Source organism: Polypterus senegalus, chromosome 6, assembly GCF_016835505.1.
Source record: "Polypterus senegalus isolate Bchr_013 chromosome 6, ASM1683550v1, whole genome shotgun sequence".
Lineage (NCBI taxonomy): Eukaryota > Metazoa > Chordata > Cladistia > Polypteriformes > Polypteridae > Polypterus > Polypterus senegalus.
This window is the reverse complement of record NC_053159.1, coordinates 153,926,463-153,947,317: the sequence shown is the minus strand read 5'-3', so window position 1 is coordinate 153,947,317 and position 20,855 is coordinate 153,926,463. Positions and strand designations below refer to the sequence as shown.

General features: G+C 38.4%; 1 protein-coding gene across 1 annotated transcript in view; it reads right to left on the bottom strand.

Annotated features, from left to right (window-relative positions):
* asic4a (acid-sensing (proton-gated) ion channel family member 4a) overlaps positions 1-19,338 on the bottom strand; it is a 568,273-nt gene extending 548,935 nt beyond the window's left edge. The window contains exon 1 of the mRNA XM_039757397.1: positions 18,675-19,338. Within this exon, the coding sequence (XP_039613331.1) occupies positions 18,675-19,250 (576 nt within the window). The 5' untranslated portion in view covers positions 19,251-19,338. The remainder of the gene's footprint in view (positions 1-18,674) is intronic.
* Positions 19,339-20,855: the final 1,517 nt, after the last annotated feature.

The following is a 20,855-nucleotide window of genomic DNA, read 5'->3' as shown; positions in this document are numbered from 1 at the left end:
AGGTAGTTTGCCTCCATGTAGGGATTGACTGAGAGAATCCTGCAGAGAATCACTTGCCAAACTGGTTTTAGGCAATTCACCTGACCCTGTCATAAAATTACAAAGACTTAGTCCTAAAGAATGAGGGGTTAAGGATGGGTTGGGGTGGTTCTTCCATTGAATTGTCTAAGTTACAAATAAAGACATACAAAATATTTATCAACTTATATACAGAATTTCACACCGCTTTATCAACTGAAGCAAAACAAGTGTGAAAAAGATCAAATATTGGCTATTCTACAAAGATATTCTAAAATGGCTGGACACATTTGTTGGTACCCCTAGGAAAGATTATAAATAGTCAGAGTAGAGTAATTTTTCAAATTACGGTAGCTGCTTTCTTTAATTAGTATCACACATGTCTCCAACTATGAAATCAGTCATTCAGCCTATGGAGAAGACTAGTCACTCTGCTGTTTGGTATCATCGTGTACCCCACACTCAACATGGAGAAAGTAAAGTCGAGAGCTGTCTGAGAAGATCACAAAGAAAACTATAGACACGCATGTTAAAGGCAAAGGCTATAAGGCTATCTACATGCAACTTGATGTTCCTATAACAACAGTTGCAAATATTAATAAAAGGTTTAGGGTCCATGGGACTGTAGGCAACCAGCAGCAAGAAGAAAATTAACCCCAGAATGGACAGAAGGATAGTGAGAATGGTAGACAAAAAGCCAAGGATAACTTCCAAAAAGATGCAGTCTGAACTCCAAGGTCAAGGTGCATCAGTGTCTGGACGCACAATCCGTTACTTTTTGAGTGACAACAGGCTTAATGGAAGAAGACACAGGAGGACTCCACAATTCAAAGAAAAACAAAAAAGACAGACTGGAATTTGCTGAAATACATATTGACAAACTGCAGTGCATCTGGGAGAATAAACTTTGGACAGATGAGACAATTCTGAAACTGTCTGGCAAGTCACATCAGCTCAATGTCCACAGAAGAAAAAAAATTAAGCTTTTCAAAGAAAAGAACACCATACCAACTGTGAGATATAGAGGAGACTTGGTTATGTTTTGGGCTGCTTTGCTGCATCTGGCGTTGGGTGCTTTGAGTAAAAAAAAAGACATTCTGTCGCAAAATGTACTGCCCAGTGTCAGAAAGCTCTGTCTCAGTGGTAGGTCATCGATCGTCCAACAGGATAATGACTCAAAACACACAGCTAAAAGCACCCAAGAATGGCTAAGAACAAAACATTGGGCTATTCTGAAGTGGCCTTCGGTGAGCCCTGATTTAAAATCTATCAGACATCTATGGAAAGAACTGAAACATGCAGTCTGGAGAAGACCCCCTTTCAAACCTGAAACAGCTCACTAAGGAAGAGTGGGCCAAACTGCCTGTGGACAGGTGCAGAAGTCTCATGGAGAGCTCCAGGAATCGCTTGTTTGCACAGATTGCCTCTAAAAGTTGTGCAACAAAACTTTACCTTAAGGGTCTCACCATTTCCATTTTGTGTTATTATTTGAAATGTTCTGTTGAATCAAAACTCCAAAGCAAAGTCTGATTTTTGTTAAATACGGAAGAAAAAAATGATGGGTGCCAATTACTTTTGTCAGTTTCAAGTTGTTTCATAGACATTTGTGGCTTCTTCTTTTTTCATGGAGGGGTACCATCAAGTTTGTGGAGCTGAACGTTCAAACTCAGGTGCCAGCACTTAGATCAATTTAAAATTGAGGATGGAGTGGTGGCTCTGAGGCTAAGGATCTGCGCTGCTATCCCAAAGGTTGCCGGTTCGAATCCCCATCACTGCCAAAAGAGATTCTACTCTGCTGGGCCCTTGAGCAAGGCCCTTAACCTGCAATTGCTCCAAGGGTGCTATACAATGGCTGACCCTGCGCTCTGACCCCAAGGGGTGTGTGAAAACGAACAAATTCCTAATACAAGAAATTATATAAGGTGAAATAAAGAACAAAACAAAACTTGCAGTCTTTGGAGTTGCTGAGGGCCATGAGTTCAAGTCCTGCTTCTGCCATCTTAGGAAAGGTAACAGAGAGAGGTGCATCTTTCTGAGCAGAAATGTACTCCTTTAAAACACCTATGTAAATATTAATTATATTAATTTTTAAAAGTTTGAATATTTTAGGTTAAAGTTAACTAGTTGGGCAGAAGAGAAAAAAAATCTTGTCTGCACAGAATGAGTCTCCCTTTGGCTATATGTAACCTACCTACTTTATGAACATTTCAGCTGTTATTCAGATGATGCACAATGCTTGTTTTCAGAATATGCTTATCGTCTTATAAAATACGCTACCGTGGCTGTCCATTTGTCTCTCCAGGATTTTAAATCACCTGTAGCTCTCAAACCGATTGTCCTGAAATTTGGTACACATATACCACGTGACGTCCACTGTCCGCTTTCGGGGTGATGATTGACCTCTAAGGTTACTCTTCTTTTTATTTGTATTTTATTTTATTGTAGAATCAACTCTTCGCAGCAGCCAGCAGGGCGGCCGTAAGATGCATGCATAAAGGGTGCCGTTCTCATCCCTACCACCTTCGCCGTCACTTCCCCTACCTCTTCATATCTTACACCATTCTTAAGGCAGATTGAAGACTTAAGTGTCAGCTTAAATGAAAAATTAAGGAAAATGTACTGAGTAATCGCAACACAAACTCTGACTTAACCAGTTTTAACGCGAACAGATGCCGACGAAAGAAGAGAAGAAGTGGGCCGCTAGGGTGGAGAAAAGAAGAGCTTCTCAGGAAGCAGCAAGCACATCAGCCTCTGAGCAAACGAATGCTAAACGTACAGAGAAAGAGGATGAAAACTAGGAATCCTCAAGTCAAGTGTATAACGTGCAGTGCGCCATTACTTGTTTAAAATAAAACAGAACCAAAGTAGAGAAATTCTTTTGCATGGTGGGGGCTTGAGACAGACTAATTCCCCCATGACAGTTGTTTCCTGCCCCACATTCTATACTGCCAGGCTAAGCTGCAGCCCCTCCAGGACCCTGAACTCGATGCGTTTTGTTGTTTATATTATACGGCATTGTAAAAGGACCTGTGGCCATTAAGTGTTTGTTTTAAGACTGTACTTCATTTACGAGAATTTCCAAAAATGATTGAACAAAAGAAAAAGCAAAAATGAGGTCCATTTACTTTTCTTCAGTTGCATTAGAAGATGAATGCTGAAGCCTGAAGATTTGTTTGTTTTTACCATTTCCAAGGTGTCCAAAATTCTTGAGTGCCTCCGTAGGTAAAAACCTCTGACGTGAGCCCCAATGGGACACATCATAATCTGGATTTCCTTGTCTGTGACTTACGTTACTCTTCTTGCATGTTTGCTGTGAGCAGCACATAATTCTTGGTAAGATAAAAAAAAAAAAAACAAGAGAAATTGGATTTTTCCTGCTGTTTGGGCCTGCAGTATTCCGGGGTGGCAGTGTACACCAATATACAATGCAGTGTAGACTGTGTGCTGTACTGTATAGACAGTAAATCCATACACAGCGTGAACAGTATTTGTATATGTTGCACAGCAGGTACCAATAGCACTACTAAACAGCGCTAGTCTCGCCAAGGTGAGTCAAAGAAAGTCGGCACTGTGGCAAAGCTGCACACAATTCCAGCCCAGTCTAATATGCTTTGACAGATATTACTACTACTAGCTGCTATAAACATTTTAGTGAGTTATTTTTAAATATTTCTGCTGTGAGCAATATGCCCTAAGGCACAAGCTAAATTTCTATGCTCAAGTTTACAAGTCAGGTCAGGCGAGAGAAATAGAAAAAGAAAAAGAAAAAAAAATTCCCCTGAATATAAAACTCTGTGGGAAGAGTATTTTTGGTGATTTCACTATAAAAAGATGAACTCCAGAAATGACAGCATTCTTCAGAGGTCCCAAGGTGTTGTCCTCATTCTTTGGAATAATAAAATATAAATGAACAGGAACTCTCTTCAAAAGTAGAGGCTGGAATTCTCTTTTGTCATTCAAATACAAATAACAGCAGCTTATCTCAGGCGCAATTTTGACTTTTGAGTTCTCAAGAAGATTTGGTTGCACAATATCAGATTCACACAGACGTGATGTTTCGTGTTTAGAAAGACGGGAGCACTGCACCACTAATTAGAAATATACATTTCACATAAATACTGCAAAAAGGTATGTCAAGAAATCAGCTAAGGGAATGCAGAGAAGCAGCGTACCACATTGATCATACAAATGTGAAGTTAATAACTCATTTTGTTGAGGATGCTGTGGTCCAAATGTGATATCTGTAGCAGCACCTTGCATTTCATTGCATTTCTTTCTATACACCATAGCTTTCTGGGAGAAACGGGCAGCTTTATTACACCAGATAGAAAAAAGATTTATTGTACACATGGTCCTCCATTAACTGGAATGGGCCAGGCGCCAATGGCGTATTAAATACTTTCATATAGATTTAGCCAGACACCTTAATGAGGTTTACACAAATACTAAGTTCAGATCTGGGCCAGCTCTAAGAAAAATGTCCACCATTTCCTACTATCGCTTCTAACTCTCACCAACTTGTGAGAATAAACGAGGATGTTGTATTTTTTTTTTTCTGTACTCAAAATCTCACTTTTAAGTATATAGGAGTAAATTTCAAATTAAGATACACACAACCAAACATATAAAAAGTATACAGTACATATAAAAGATACCATTTACCCTTCTAATTTCCATCCATCAGTAATCCAACCCACTATATCCTAACTACAGGGTCACGGGGGTCTGCTAGAGCCAATCCCAGCCAACACAGGGCACAAGGCAGGAAACAAACCCTGGGCAGGGCACACACACACCCCCGGGACAATTTAGAAACGCCAATGCACTTAAACCTGCATGGCTTTGGATTGTGGGAGAAAACCGGAGCACACGGAGGAACCCCACACAGACACGGGGAAAACATGCAAACTCCACGCAGGGAGGATGCGGGAAGCGAACCCGGGTCTCCTAACTGTGAGGCAGCAGTGCTACCACTGTGCCACCATGCTGCCCCTATTCTTCTAATTTTCTGATTTTAATTTATTCAGCATGATGTTATGGGGAAAATATTATCCATACAAACAAAAGTAAAAAAAAAGAAAGGCCTAGCAGTTAAATCCATCCATCCATCCATTTTCCAACTGACTATATCCTAACACAGGGTCACGGGGGTCTGCTGGAGCCAATCCCAGCCAACACAGGGAACAAGGCAGGGACAAATCCCAGGTAGTGTGCCAGCCCACCGCAGTAGCAGTTAAATGCTAGTACTGAATATTGAAAAATAAAGTAAATTGCTGGCATGTGACAGAAATAAATGTCATTTTGGACTATAAGCCATCCCTGAAGAAACACCATTTAGAAAACAGTACAGGACCATTCAGAGACTGAAATAGAACCTGATGTCAAGGCTGAAAAAAGGTGGTCTCCCCTGGACTTTCTCATATACTCAGATATGGGGATGGACATTTGAGGAGTAAACCACAAGACAATCGATGATTTTTAACGCTTCTCGGTATACTGCCTTTACAAGAACTGACATAAACTCACATAAATAAGGCACACCAGCCCATCAATTTTCCTTCCAGACTGTTTCCTATTCATGCTTTGTATTGAATTTATGTTGTTTTCTCAACAAGGCTTTTGCGTTTTCTTTTTTGTTTCCCCTATTTGGGTTTTTGATTATAAGGGTTCAATTAAAGATTCTGGTTTTTATTTTTGACACTTATGTAAGGTTTTTGTATTTTTATTTTTATAATTTCATCTGCATTTTGTTGACCTACACTCACTGCCATTTGTTTATGGTTTTCCTTGATCACAACCTGAATATGTGCAGTTCGTAACATTATCGAGGTGACAGGATCGTGCTATATTTTCATTGTTAACCCAATATACTGTACCTATAGTGAGGAAAGACCACATCCAATTTTTCTTTCTTTCTGCACTCCATGAAGAGAATGGCTAGACAGAAGACATTTTTAATTAAAAGACAATTGATAACTTGCTTGGAGTTTGCCAAATAGCATTTAAAGGACTCTGCTCTGAGACAAAAATGGAATTCTTTGGGCAGAACCCAAAGCATTATGTCTGGACAAGACCAGGCACTGCTCATCATCCATATAAGAAAGATTGGTGGGCGCAGCATCATGCTATGAGAGTCCTTCTCAGTGGCAGGGACAGGGAGACTGGTCAGAACCAAAGGAAGGATGAATGCAGCTAAATACAGGGAGGACCTTGAAGAAAACCTGCTTCACAGTGTATGCAATCTCAGATTGAGGTGACAGCACAATAATGACACAAAGCATGCAGGAATAAACACTGGAATGGCTTCAGGACAAGTCACTAACTGTCCTGGAGTGACATAGCCAAAGCCCAGACTTAGACACCATAGAACATCACTGGAGAGATGCTTACAATCCAATCTAAAGGAGCTTAAGAGGATCTGTCAGAAAAAATGGAATAAACTCCCCAAATCCTGGTATAGGAACTTACCACAAGAAAACCTGAATTTGAAACTATTGCCAAAGAGACTTCTATGCAGTACTCAATTAAGGATCTGAATACTTATACGAAGGAGAGATTTAAATTTTTAATTTTTATTAAACTGGGAGCTCCGCCCCCTGCTTACTTTGTTCGCCCAACCCCGGGTTTGGTTTACAGAATATACAATTTAAAGAGATGGTTATTTTAATGGGAATTGTTATATATGCATTATTTTCACTTTTATTTTAAAACTTTTGTAAAAATAATACTTGTCCTTTACTTCCGGTCCCAGGCATGGTTAAATCTTTCTCGCAGGACATATAACACTGCTCGTGTTGTGAAGGGGTGGCTGAACGCACGCTAAGGAGATGCCGTCGGATCATCTGCTGTCTTTCTACTGCTGCTGCTGCTCGCAAGCTGCGTGTTCTTTTTGTCTCGCTGCATGTCGATCATTTAAAAGCCTGTACAGCAGCTGTATTTTTGCCACTCCGTGTCTCTGCCGCTCGCATTGTGAAAGGGGAGGGGGGGGGATTGGTTTGTTCTGAATGCATGCTAAGGAAAAGCAATCAGATCATCTGCTGGCTTCCTGCTGCTGCTGCTGCTGCTGCTGGTAAGCTGCATGTTCTGCTTGTCATTTGTCATTGTTTTAAGAGCTGGAAGCACATGATGTTTGTCTATCAAAGGCATTCCAACAACTGCTTGGTTAGATGTCCTTGAATTTGTTTTAAATATGGTCTCACTGCCTTGTCTCGCGTGACGTTAAAGTGTCTCTCGTGTGGACATCAAATTGTCTTCCGAGAAGATCACGTCTCATCTTTTTAGTCTCCCTCCCAGGATTTTTTTTTATAATAGAGAGATTTGTAAACCGTTCCAAAAACATGTTTTCACTTTGTCATTAAGGGTTATTGAGTATAAAGGCAAAAATGGCAAATTTATCCATTTACAATTAAATCTATGAGCATATAAAGAGTACAGAAAGTGAAACGGTCTGAATACTTTTGGAATGCAATCAGAAAGTAACACCACAAAATAGTATTGAGAATCTTTGACAACCGAGAGGTGTATATGACCCTGACCTTTACACTCCTGCAACAGTGACATTTTCCAGCTATTACATGGAAACAACAATGTCAATGTCAATTTATTTATATAGCACATTTAAAACAAAATAGGAATGTTGTGGCCAAAGTACTTAATAATACAATACAATACAATAATACAGTACAATAATAGAAGAAAAAACATACAATTAACATAAATAACATAAATAGAAATAATATAAAACAACATAAATAAAATACTTTAAATAATAAATAGAAGTAAGGTTACATAATCGCAATGAGGAAACCATCAATATTACTGAAAGTCATGGAATGCAAATGAATAGAAATGAGTCTTTAATCTTGTTTTGAACAGTTCAATTGTAGACGACTCCTTTATGTAACGAGTTCCACAGGCGAGGAACAGCAGCTGCAAAAGCCCTGTCCCCCTTAGTTTTACACTTGGTACAAGGGACAACAAGAGACAACTGACCAGAGGATATAAGCACTCTAGATGGATGGTGTAAAGCACACAATTCAGATAAATAGGCAGGAGCAGGCCCATTTAAACATTTAAAAACTAGCAAAAAGATTTTAAAATCAATTTGAAAACTGACAGGCAGCCAGTGTAAAGAAGCTAATATTGGAGAAACAGACCCCAACTAGAAAGCGAGCAGCAGCATTCTGGACCAACTGTAACCAGCGTATCAGGGCTTTGCTAATCCCAGAATACAGCGACTTGCAGTAAGTAGCTTTCTCAAGATCCCTAGAAGATAAAAAATGCTTGATCTTACCTAAAAGACGAAGCTGGAGAAGCAACTCTTAACTACAGAATTAATCTGTTTCTCAAAAGAGAGGTTACTGTCAAAAATAACACCAAGACTGCAGATTTGAGGTTTGCAAAAGACAAAGAAAGAGCCGGGAAGTCCAAGACCAATTTGAGCTTTAGCTGATGGACCCACTATAAGCACCTCCATTTAATTTTGATTCAGATCAAGAAAATTATTAGACATCCAGGATCTTAGTTCAAAAAGACAGTTGTGCAGTTGATTCATTGCAGAGTTGCAGATGGGAATATAAACCTGTATATCATCAGCACAGCAATGAAAAGAAATACTGTATTAAAATTCCTAAAAATAGCTCCAATAGGGTGAAGGTACATAGAGAATAAAACAGGACCCAAAATGGATCCCTGAGGAACACCACATTTAAGAGGAGCAGTAGATAAAAAAGAGAAATTTAAAGTCACTGAAAAGCGTCTACCAGTTAGATATGACCTGAACCAGTTAAGAGCAGCCCCTTTAAGCCTAACAAGATGTTCAAGCCACAACAGCAATATCTCATGGTCAATAGTGTCAAAGTGGACAGGTCAAGGAGGACAAGGCTACTATAACACACAAAGAGCACCAAAACTAGTGGCACAGCATAACTTGAAGTAAAGATATATACATACACAAAAATAAAACAAATGTAAATGTATAAACTTTCTAAAAAATTTGCAAACATGTTCAGCGATGTCCAGTACTCAGAAATACATACAGCTTACACACCATGCCTGTATTTTGCCAGTTTAAGTGATGTAAAGCAGAAATTCATGTAACTAAGACACATCATCCATTGGTCCATAAATGTATGCATCAATATGTCTGTCCACAGTACCCAGTGAATTATCCATGTGTACTGCATTTGTTTGGAGAGAAAGAGCATAATTTCTTTCTTTCTTTCTTTCTTTCTTTCTCTTTCTTTCTTTCTTTCTTTCTTTCACTTCTTCCACTTTGACCCAAGAGTATTTCTGGTGCATTAGAACTGTAAGGAGGAAGAACCTCCGGGTCTGGCAGAATCTCCATCTGACAGCACCCTCTAGTGGCCCCCAAGGACCCCCATCAGGACTGCAACTGTCCATCTGGGGGTTACACCAATGGGATGCTGACACCCTGTGTACTGGGAGAAGGCAGAGGCACCCCCTGTCCTGTGTCACTATGTTATCCTCCCGACCGGGAAAGGGAACAACAACCATCTTAGCCAGGATACACATCCATTCATGACCTCCTGGTCGGGTAAGGAAACACCCTTCATACCATTTGGATGCCAGTCCACCCATTATGTCCATTACACTATATATCATTTCTTTCTTAACATGAACATTTCAATTTTACTTACTCGCCATATTTTGGCATGTTACGTGATGTGAAGCGGGTCATGTAATGGTGCATATGAGGGAACTGAACCCGCTATGTCTTGGCTGCAAATGTAATTCTAAGGTCAGAAAGTTAGATTACCAACACTGTGCTGCTGTGAGAAAATTCTTACAGAATGAATGCAAGCCTGTGAAAAAACATAATTGAATACATACTGCTTATATATAATATATATATATATATATATATATTAGGAGAAGAAATATGATCTAGTAATACATCAAACATACCCCCACACATTTGTGTGCTGACAGTACTCAGATATTCAGAGTGCAGTGGATGCCTTGTCAAAAAGGAAAAAAAATGCTTCCTTAGGTAAATATCTCCCTTGAGTTAAAAGTGCTCAGTGCCGGGCTTGTTGCAAGGAATATTGCTTCACAGAGACATTTTTAAAGTTGAACATGGCCCCCTGAGAAGCACCGACACAGAGGGAGCATGCAGAGGTCTGACCTATTACAAACAAAAAGACACAAATGTGCATACACACACACACACACACACACACAGAGGACCAAGCTATGGCTGTGTGGACTTCGCTGCCCTCTGAGGGCTCCTGCGGAGCTGTTTGAAATACCTTCTGTCTCCCACCCCACACACATTGCACACTTTATTTCCAAATCCAGATTTTTTCATTACGTAGATGAAAACATAAAAGAATCAAGGAGGAGAGGCCGACCTATAATTAAGGTCAGACAAAGTCGTGAGGTTGCACTTTTCAGTGGCAAGAACTATTGTGAAAGTAACAAATGAAAAGTCTTGGCCCTGCATCCACAGCCCTCACAGCTATTGTTACTAAGAACAGCTCAATCTTGGCATACACAGCAACGCACTGGAGTGTCGAAGGGGGGAATTTCACGAGAAAGGATCCATGTGTTGTTTTACTAGATCCTAACAGCTATCAAACAGCAGATCATTACACCATATACAGAAAAAAAATGCTGAAACTGTTATAATGAAAATGATTTCTGGAAAACAAATACGTTGGAACTCTTACATAACAATCTGCCACAGTACAAGATGTGCAGAATTTTTTAGATTTACAGTCACTGTGCTGGTTTAATTTTATGATGTGCTTCGGGTTGGAGCTTATCACAAGTAATTCTCCTCACAGAGAGCTGATCCGTCTTCAGTAATTTGATCTTTTTATGGGACCGTCCAACTGTAATTGAATTATTCCTTGTACCTGTTTTTGGATGAATCATATCAGGCCAAATATTGTTTCATTAAGCGTCCCTCTCTACCTGTGTGGTTTTGTCTTGCCTTGTTTGAGATGTCTAAGCAACACTATACCATGCTTTGATTTTTCTCATATCCAACCTTCTTATTATTGGAAGTGAATGTATAAAGAGTGTATCGACAGCTTCTTGCTGTAAAACATTTCCAGAGAAGGGCTTTAACGCAACCCCCGCACTCACCTTCATGTTTGTTTAAACACCACATTGCCATTTATCAAACTTTCAATACGACCGTCTCTCTTGACGGAGGACACAGCGGTACGGCAGTTCTTAGCAGGAGTATTGATGTGTGCCTGTGTACAGTGCATAACTCTAAGAAACATAATTACTTGTGACATTTAAAGCTAAAATGGATTGGCCACATTAGGGAGCAAATGGCAAAGTCACGCTTTTCTGAGAAAGAAACAAAAACCCAGTCACACAAAGTGGGACGAGATGAGCTGCTGAATCCACCAATGTGGAAACTGATAGGCACTCCAATGTTTAGCATTTGAATTCTAAACCAAATGAGGCCCCGGCGAATCCCAAGCATTCACTTCACTTCTAATTCATGAAAGCCAATTAGCACCTTGTGGGTGCACAGCAATATTTTGAAAAAGTCGTGTCTTACAGCACATCTCTTCTTCTTTTCTTGAAAGAAAATGTATGACATATATTAGATTTGCTGCCTCACTCCTAAGTGCCAATTCCAGCCTCTGTGAAGTTTGCCTGTTTTCCAAGCATCTTATCTTTGTATTCAGGTTGGGTCAACTTGGGTCCCTGAATTCCCCCAGTGTTGGAGACTGTGAATGCAGTGTGCGGTCGACTGGAGTCCAAATCACAGCTAGTTAAGGCCTAGTGCTGCTGGGAGAGGATCTAGGACATTGCTACCCCCTGGGGAATAAGCTGGTTTAGGAAAAAACCAGCACACAATTTAAGGAAAAACGAGCACACAATTGGCTTCTTTGGGTGATGACTTTATCCAATGCAACTTACAACACTTATGATATGAGAAGTCATGCAAAAATGACACATTTTATTGGCTAGCCAAATGAAAGGTGTCACTTTGCTAGCCTTCTCATTGCCTCCATTATGGCTAAGACAGTACAACACCCTACCTCTACAAACATTTAGGATTCAAGTGGTTACATTTCTTTTGTTTTTTTCCAGTTGGAGCACAGGCAGGTCAAGTGATTTGCTCAGGGTCACATAGTGACAGTAACGGGATTTGAACCAACGATATCAGGGTTTGAAGTGCAAAGCCTTACCCACTACACCACACTGGCTGTCAAAATATAACTAGTGCCTCCGTAACTTAAGCAAAGTAAAGCCTTGGAAGGCGAAAAACTTTCTAATATGAGGGCAATCGATACACCTTAAAACCAGCGCTCTTTAGTAGGATAGGATGCAGATAACAAAATTTAAGTGCTGTACGGAGCCCTGTTTTTCATTTTTGCTAATTACTCCCTTGGTTACGACATTGTGTCTTCTCCACTGATCATTCAAGTTGTTTTATGGAAACTTAACCGTAAACGTCTTTTGGTTCCCTACACCACCAATGCACAATGACCCTAAGGACAGTACAGTACAATGTGATCCTTAGGGACACTCAAAATGATGAGGGCTTAAGCTGAGATTTTTACTTGAATGACCTCTACAGACATTGATAGTCCAACTTGTGTCAGTTCTTATTGTTACCGAGTGCCAACAGGGTGATGATACTCTACAGTATAGTGAAGATGTGCCATCAAACCAACACACTGCTGTAGACTAGTAACATGCAAAACTGATGACCACTCATGACAGGAGCCTTTACAGATGGCACCAGAATTGTTTTGTTTTTTTCATGGCCATTTGGGTCATGCCATACGTTAACATTAGATGCCCTGGGCTGTTTTTACCCATTTGATTATCCATTTGGCCAACAGATGAGAATACATTTTAGCATTTCATATCTTCTGCTGTACTTCTAGAACAGTCATTGTGGCTGTATAAATAACACCTCTCCCTTTTCAGCTTTTCTATTTATGACACGTTGTGCACCAGGGCAGTGAACTTTACTGCTCTCTAATTAAGTGTGCGTATGTAGCAACTACGGCGGCTCCTACATCAAATACATCTTTATGTTTTTAGTACTGTGTAAAGACAAAGTATTGCTTAGAATTAATTCAGGATTGCTTAACATGAAATTTTATTATTCTGTATTTAATTTTTTTAATGTAATTAAAAATAAACCCACAAAGAGATAACTTTCACAACCGGCATCCTGAGTAATTGGTCCCCGTAGTGCAAGGCAAACACCAATGTGCAGAATACTTTCTAATCTCGAACTGCACAGCGTTTAATGTTATGAGAGTCAGAATATAAACTCATAAGCGCTCTTCTAGAATATCATTCTAATTGCATTGTGCAAAAACAAAAGAAAAAAATGAAAAGATGACATACAGAGAGTGGAGTTATTAAAAGAGTTCAACAAATAAATATGTGAATTGTGCTTTCACGAACCTTGACTCTTCTTTCGTTATTATCAACAGCAATCTCTGTCAAGGAGACTGCTGTTATATACAATATGTAGCAGCAGCGTCTTCACTTTTGATATTAATTTTTACTTTTTAATAACACAACCGTAACTTGATACTGTCCAAGTTGAAATAATGCTTTATGGTGTGATAACATTTGTATTGTGGGGTATGCTTTATGTAATGTGATTCTGTGTGATAGTAAAACTCTTGAAAGTCACATTATTTAAATGTGTTGACGATGACAGTAATAATGAATACATGTGATAAGAGGATGGGACGTGGAATATTACAAGAGATCCTTTTTCAATTGATCTGTCTTATGAGTGTAAAATTCTATACAACATCAGTTTTTTACTTTTCAGCTTAAAGTATAATTGTTGCAGTTTAAGGTGAATAGATCGACTAAGTGTAAATGTGTCTGATGCTTTTCATAAATGTGATTTCATTATTAGATGGCCAGATACAGAAAACAAAATGTTCCAAGAAATTATTCGTAAGAAAATTGAAATATTGTAATTAAAATGCTAAAAAAAATCATTGTGTCTAGTTAAAGGCAAAAACTGAAAGTATTGTTTGTGCTTGCTTAATTACTGTAAGTACAAGAGAAGCTACGACTGCATTTAAAAAAAAATAAAAAATAAGGGAAAGTGGTGTTTTAACCAAAACGTCTTTTAAGATCCATTCATATTTGTATATTTGTCTTTTGCTAGTTACTGAGACAAATGTCCTTTGGATATGACAAGGGAAAAAAAGCAAATATTGAAGTGCGGTACAGAGAAAGGAAGAGCAACATGATGGCTGTCCATCTTTTTTTAGATGGGATAAGCAAATTGCTTGATCGTATATCTACAGTAGCTGTCTTATTGCTGGTGCAGAGTGATAATGCCACTCAGAAAGGTACTAATGTATGCTATACACATATGCAGAATAAGTTTACATTTGTAAAAAACATGAAGGAGTATTTCTTTCCATGCATACTGCCAGGAGAGGCTCTGTCTCCCAATAACCCAAAATCAAATTAAGCAAGATAAACAAACACCTGGATTATTATGTGATATATTCTAAAAAATATATATTCATTTGTAGGGGGAAATTGGGAGTCATAAAAAATCTATCTATCTATCTATCTATCTTGATATAGTGCCTTGTTCCCTCTTTTGTGATTTTCCACCTTGAAGACAATATGTGTAACATGCTAATTATGTTTTCAGATCTTTCTGGTCAAGACTAATTGTTTCATGACACATGAGATCTGTCATTATATAGTGCCTATATCTATCTATCTATCTATCTATCTATCTATCTATCTATCTATCTATCTATCTATCCTTTACAATTTAAATTCATGTAATTATTAGTATTATCTAAACAGAAGGGAGTCTGTATCTCAGTAATAAAGTATCTCAATAATGTCTATCATTCCATAATAAATATTTAACAAATAAACATAAGAAACAGTCTACTGAAAATTATTATATACATATTAAAGAAAAGCACATGTGGAAAAAGTGGAATTTAAACTGGACACACAACACATTTATTTGAAATAATTAAACTAAAGGAAATGTAAATGTGCATGTTTTTAAAATTTAGTGAAACAAATAGCTGCAGATCAGATTTCTTTCACAAGTACAAAAATAGCCATCAGGCCTGTTTTACTTGAAAATTCTAATGATATGGAGGACCTTTGCCTTTAAGAGTGATCTGGTTGTGTCACGCATACTCAGGCGGCACGTCCAAATATCCGAGCTATTGAACAAGTGTATATTAATACTAATAGAAGAAAGAGAATAACCCAAGATCTGTAAAGAAGTACAAATCATTCTTTTTTTTCATTTTGGTGCACAACCAGTAAGCATTTAAACACATCTAAAGAAAACAGAGCAATGGATTGTAAAGTAATTTATATTTTGCACACAGGTCAGGTTTTTTATACACACATACAAGAGCACATGCTGCTGTACCATCAATATAATTATTTAGATGGCGTCAATTCTTAGTATGTACACCAATCTTCTTTCCTCTTCTGTTCTAAACATTATTTTAAACATGAAAAGTTTAACTTGCAGCTTTTCTCATACAAAGAAGCTCAAGTAACATATGTTTATTCTCTCCTTTATTTTCTGTTGTATATTTCATAGAGAACAACATGTCAAGGTGCTTTACAAAGCCAATAATAACACACTTCAAAGCAATTCACTTAATATTAGGTGCAATCATTTATACTGTAGACCAAGAAGTGAGTTACACAAACCATTTGCACATTTTCTACAGCATGAATCAATGGAGGGCCAAACACATCTCAGCCCATTTCTTAGAACCTGCAGTCATGTAGCCAGCCTGATCAGTGAATTAGAAAGTTTTCCTGGAGTTGTGATGAGACTTGTGTGCTGCTATTGAGAGACTTTGTGCTAGAGCTCCACCACCAGCTGGCAGATTGCTTTCTGGCCACAGCAGCTCATAGTTGCTTGTAGATCAATAATAATAATCACTGTCAAATTCAAGTTCTGAAGTCCAAAATGTATTGAGTTACATTTATTTAAACAGCTGTGACTGTGTGAAACTACTGGACATCTGTTAAACAGGTAAAGATGAGAAATACCTCTGTTTCAAATGTAAATAACGAGAGCATAACCATACAGAAAGGACTGGTAATGTCATAGATCAGGGAAAAACTCAAAATGCATTTACACTATTGGCGCAATAAGAACAGGCAAAATGAATAAATGTTGAGTAAATGTATGAAAAAAGTATGAAAACATTAAACATCTGGCGAGTTTGAATAAAAAAGCTCAGATTAGAATAAAAAGATTGGCTGCTGAACACTGTTTGCAAGCAATGAATTAACAATCCAATTAGAAGTATAAAGCCATTCTTTTTTACCTATATTCTTAATTATTGTTATTATAAGGACGTTGCCTTGTGAGTTTAATTATTAATAGATAGATAGATAGATAGATAGATAGATAGATAGATAGATAGATAGATAGATAGATAGATAGATAGATAGATAGATAGATAGATATGCACTACAAAATTTAATAGAAATTGATATGAAAGACTCTATATAACAGATAGATAGATAGCCATTCTTTTTTACCTATATTCTTAATTGTTGTTATTATGAGGAAGTTGCCTTGTGAGTTTAATTATTAATAGATAGATAGATAGACAGATTGATAGATAGATAAATGCACTATATAATAGATAGATAGATAGATAGATAGATAGATAGATAGATAGATAGATAGATAAAGGCACTATATAATAGATAGATAGATAGATAGATAGATAGATAGATAGATAGATAGATAGATAGATAGATAGATAGATAGATAGATAGATAGATCTGTAGTGCACTAGAGAGATTTGATCCACTCACTACGGTCATATTTTACTGCACATACATCCATTGTCATCAGTTCTGCTGTTCTTTGCAAATGGCACAAGTACATTCCTATTATTGCACTTTTTTGTTTCCTTTATTTTCTTCTGGTTTTGTGAAACCCACGCCTTGGCTAAGTTGCTGTGCTCAGGTTTTGTGTCCACCTGCTTTCTGTATCCCTTTCACGGTGATGATAAGCAGCATTTCAGCGTGTATTTTACTGTCTCGTGAAGCCATCAGTCCTACTACACCAGTTAACCCATTACAGCCCAATAGTTGAATCTTTTTCCCGAGCTTTGTTTAAAGTGACAGACAATGTCTTTCAGGCTCTCTGGTATTAAATCTCGACAGCCAGTTTGCTCCCTTATAACTGTCACAGCATTGTTTATGATAATAATACATTAACCTTGTATCACAGTACATACCTGCAGTTCTCTGTAATTTCCCGTACTCTCAAAAAGTAAGATGGACAGCAATCCATTTTCATTTGCCGGCTATACTGCAGGTGCTGCAAATGATTTTATTTCCATTCATCTAGTCTGTCTAAGATAGGCTACATGAACACATGCATATAAATGATTATGATGAATCGAGCCCAGATTTAAGTCTCCTAAAAGTAATAAAAAAAAAAAGAAATGCCCGCTCTGCCAATATGCAGAATGTACAGTAGCTAAGGGAGACAGCTGCTGTGGAAACATTAAGTGCAGTTTTCTACTGTCACTGAAAGGGCACAAGGTAGATTAAATCCTCATGCTGAAGCCCATTTTCTTTCGCTGTACTGTCGTAAGAATTGCCGGGAATGCGTTCTGAAAAGGGAATGTATTGCCGGCTTTCTGTTCCCGAGAAGCAGCTGAATTGTAATGCATGTGCATTCATCTGCAAGCAAAGCAGAGGCAGTTACGGTACCAAAAACACCGGCTAGTGAATGCCTCTCTGTGGAGATCTAGTAAATACCAGTTCAATTTCCTGGTCTGGTTACAACTGATTGAATCAAGGATTCGTTGCCTTTATAGCAGTATCAGCTAGATTGCTGTAATAATGAACCTGACTTTGGCTGCTATTTATTCAAGTTTGTAATAACGGCTCTTCAGAAGGCACTGACATTCATTGACTATTAGGACTCTGTAAGTAGAGTGCAGATGCACACAAGTACAAACTATAAAATGCAAGTTGTTCTCATTTAGCATGTGCACACATACACATAATTACATATATATATATTTAAATCTATAGCTGTACTGTATATACTGTGTATATGTATTTATATATATATATTAGTATGCGCACACACACATAAATACATATACATTTATAACATACAAAATACACACTTCCATACTTAAAATATGCACACCAATTACACAGTGTGTTTACTTACATCTTGCATATTTAAGTATATTAACTCATTGTATACATGGAGTGTCTTAAATGCACTTGTGTATATTTTATACAGCCTTAATATCTCAGTACATCAAAGTGTATGTGCACAGTTTCTCGCACACATGCACATGCTACAGTAAATTCACAGAGTTACTGATTTGCTCATTCTCACATATACAGCACCTACCATACGTTATGCATACCTAAACTTTCTGATGGAGTCTTTCTTTTCACTGCCTGCACATAAACACTTTACAACGAGCACAGTCAAGTCCCTCTGAATTTCTCTTTAGATTTAATTAAGCGAGTTCACACACAAACATAGGTCAAAGTATATTGTCTGTTATTTTGTTTTATCATGCTTTACAATCCTTAAAGGTTGCCGCTAAAGTGTGACAAGAGTCAGACAGAAGCCCTTTCTCAAGCACACAGTTACTGTTCAAAATATTGCAACTTACCACCGAAAAGTCCTTGGCAGAGCAGTTCTCCCCACTAAAGTTACAGCTCATTAGCATCTCCTCTAGTTGGTGCCCTGTCCTGTTAAAGATATCTTCCATGTTGGGCTCCGGGTATACCAAATCTGTTGCTTTGTGACCATCCTTATTCTTTGGAGGTAGCCCGGTCAAGTTAGCCAGGTGGTAAATGTCGGCATCGGTGAGTGCAGAAAAGCGAAAGCGGTTGATGTTGCATATGGTCACTGCAGGGAAGACCATCTCCGGGCTAGCCTCCTCATCCAAAGCTGTGACGTGGGGGTGCTCCAAGTAAAAAATGGCACACTTGGCCGCCTGGTACAAAAAGAAAGCAAGTGACACCAAGAAGGCCAGTGCCCAGAGGGTCTGCTTGATACCTAACCTCCCAGAAACGAAGATGTGATTAATCCCGTGAAGGGCACAGGAGTTGGCAAAGCCAGCCAGGTCCTTGGTTGGAGGTGCACAGGTCTCTTCAATCAGGCTCTCCTTGTCCCCTTCCTGCTTGCCTTTCTGCTTCTCATCCTCCTCTGCAAATTTAATTTTGCAAACAAATTCGATCGGCATGTGGGCAGCCAGGTCTGCGTCTGGTTACTTGGATAACAGCTATCAACCTTACTGTTTTTCCTTGCTTTCCTACCTATTGTCATCTAAACAGATCCCAACTACCAGAAGGAGAAAAAAAAAAAACCCCGAGAACTGTGCTGCTGCTGCTTGCTGAGGCTATGCCAGCTTCTTGTCTCACTACTTGATCAGCTTGCTGAGTCTTGCTTATCAGCAGTAATACAGCTGTCAAAAAAACACCCTTGCTCTCCGCTTCAGACCCATGGATAAAAATGCAGCATTTAGACCAGTGCTAAAAGAAGCCAGGGGCTACTTAATAATTCATGAGAAGGCAACATTGTGATTATTTCTCCCTCAGTAGCACAAGCTGCAACTTCTCCTAGCCCCTTCTCTTCCCAGACACTACTTCTTAATCCACTTGTTTGAGTGCCTTTCGTTCCCTTTAACCATTACAGGTTTGTGCCAAAGCCTCTCGTCCGAGAGGTTCTTCTTGAGGGTATTCCTAGGGGTGTCACTGGTTTCTAATGCTCCCCTTGGGGTCCCCAATGAGTGACTAATTGGAACAATAATGAAGAGTGAGAGAAGTGGAAACTCGCACGAGGCAACTCTTAGCGATCAATCTTTTCATCGGAACAAAAAAAAGTGAAAGACTATTGATCTGGCTAAAGCATCTGTCAGGGATTAAGGAAGGCAGTACAACGCTTCTTTCTTATCAGGAATTAATGGTAGCATCACTAGGCTCCAGCACGAATTTAAATTAGTGTCCGTCTTCTGATTTGTATCCAGATGACGTTAGAGATGTTTAAATAAAGTATTGATTTTTTTTTTTTTTCACTGTGTGTGCTTTCCTCGTGTTAATAGCTTTTTCGCCTATTTGCCAAACAAAATTATGTAAATAGCAAGAATATAAAGCCCACATTCTTATACACTGCTTATGCTTTAAATGGGATTAGTCATGCTGCTCTTGTTTTCAGGAGCACAGTGCTTTAAAAAAAACATTTAAAGAAATCATTACATGGCATTTGTACATGCAGTAAGCTATTTTATTTACAACGTGGGTAAAGCAGGGAACACCAGAGACAGATCAGCTAGGACAATGATGTGAGCTCCTGGACAGAAATGATCATAAAAAGAAACACAATAAGGATGCTTTAAATACGCCTGGATTTACACAAGGAATGGCAAGTGGTGCAAAAACAAGACATGTTCATGACAGCAGAAAATTCCTAAAGTGCTTTTTGCCTTCATTGGGTTAAAATCATGTTGGATGCACATTCATATGCAATATAAATTACAAGACTCATAAGAGATTCTGCATTATATATAGTGGGAAATCTAAGAAAATAATTATCTTAGAAAGAAAAAAATGTTTTTTTTTCTATGTTATAGTAAGACTGCTGTTTTATTTATGCGTGTGTGTTTTATGCAAAAAAAAAAGTCAATTTTTTAGTCTGCTTTTGGCATCTACATGAGAATGTAATTATGTCCTTTTAACATCTTAAGAGTAAATTTAGTGCTATACCGTGGAATGAAGCAGGGGGTCACAGACTCTCTAATTCAGTGACAATAATTTGTGGTGCCTGGTTAGAGTTTATTATATTATATTAT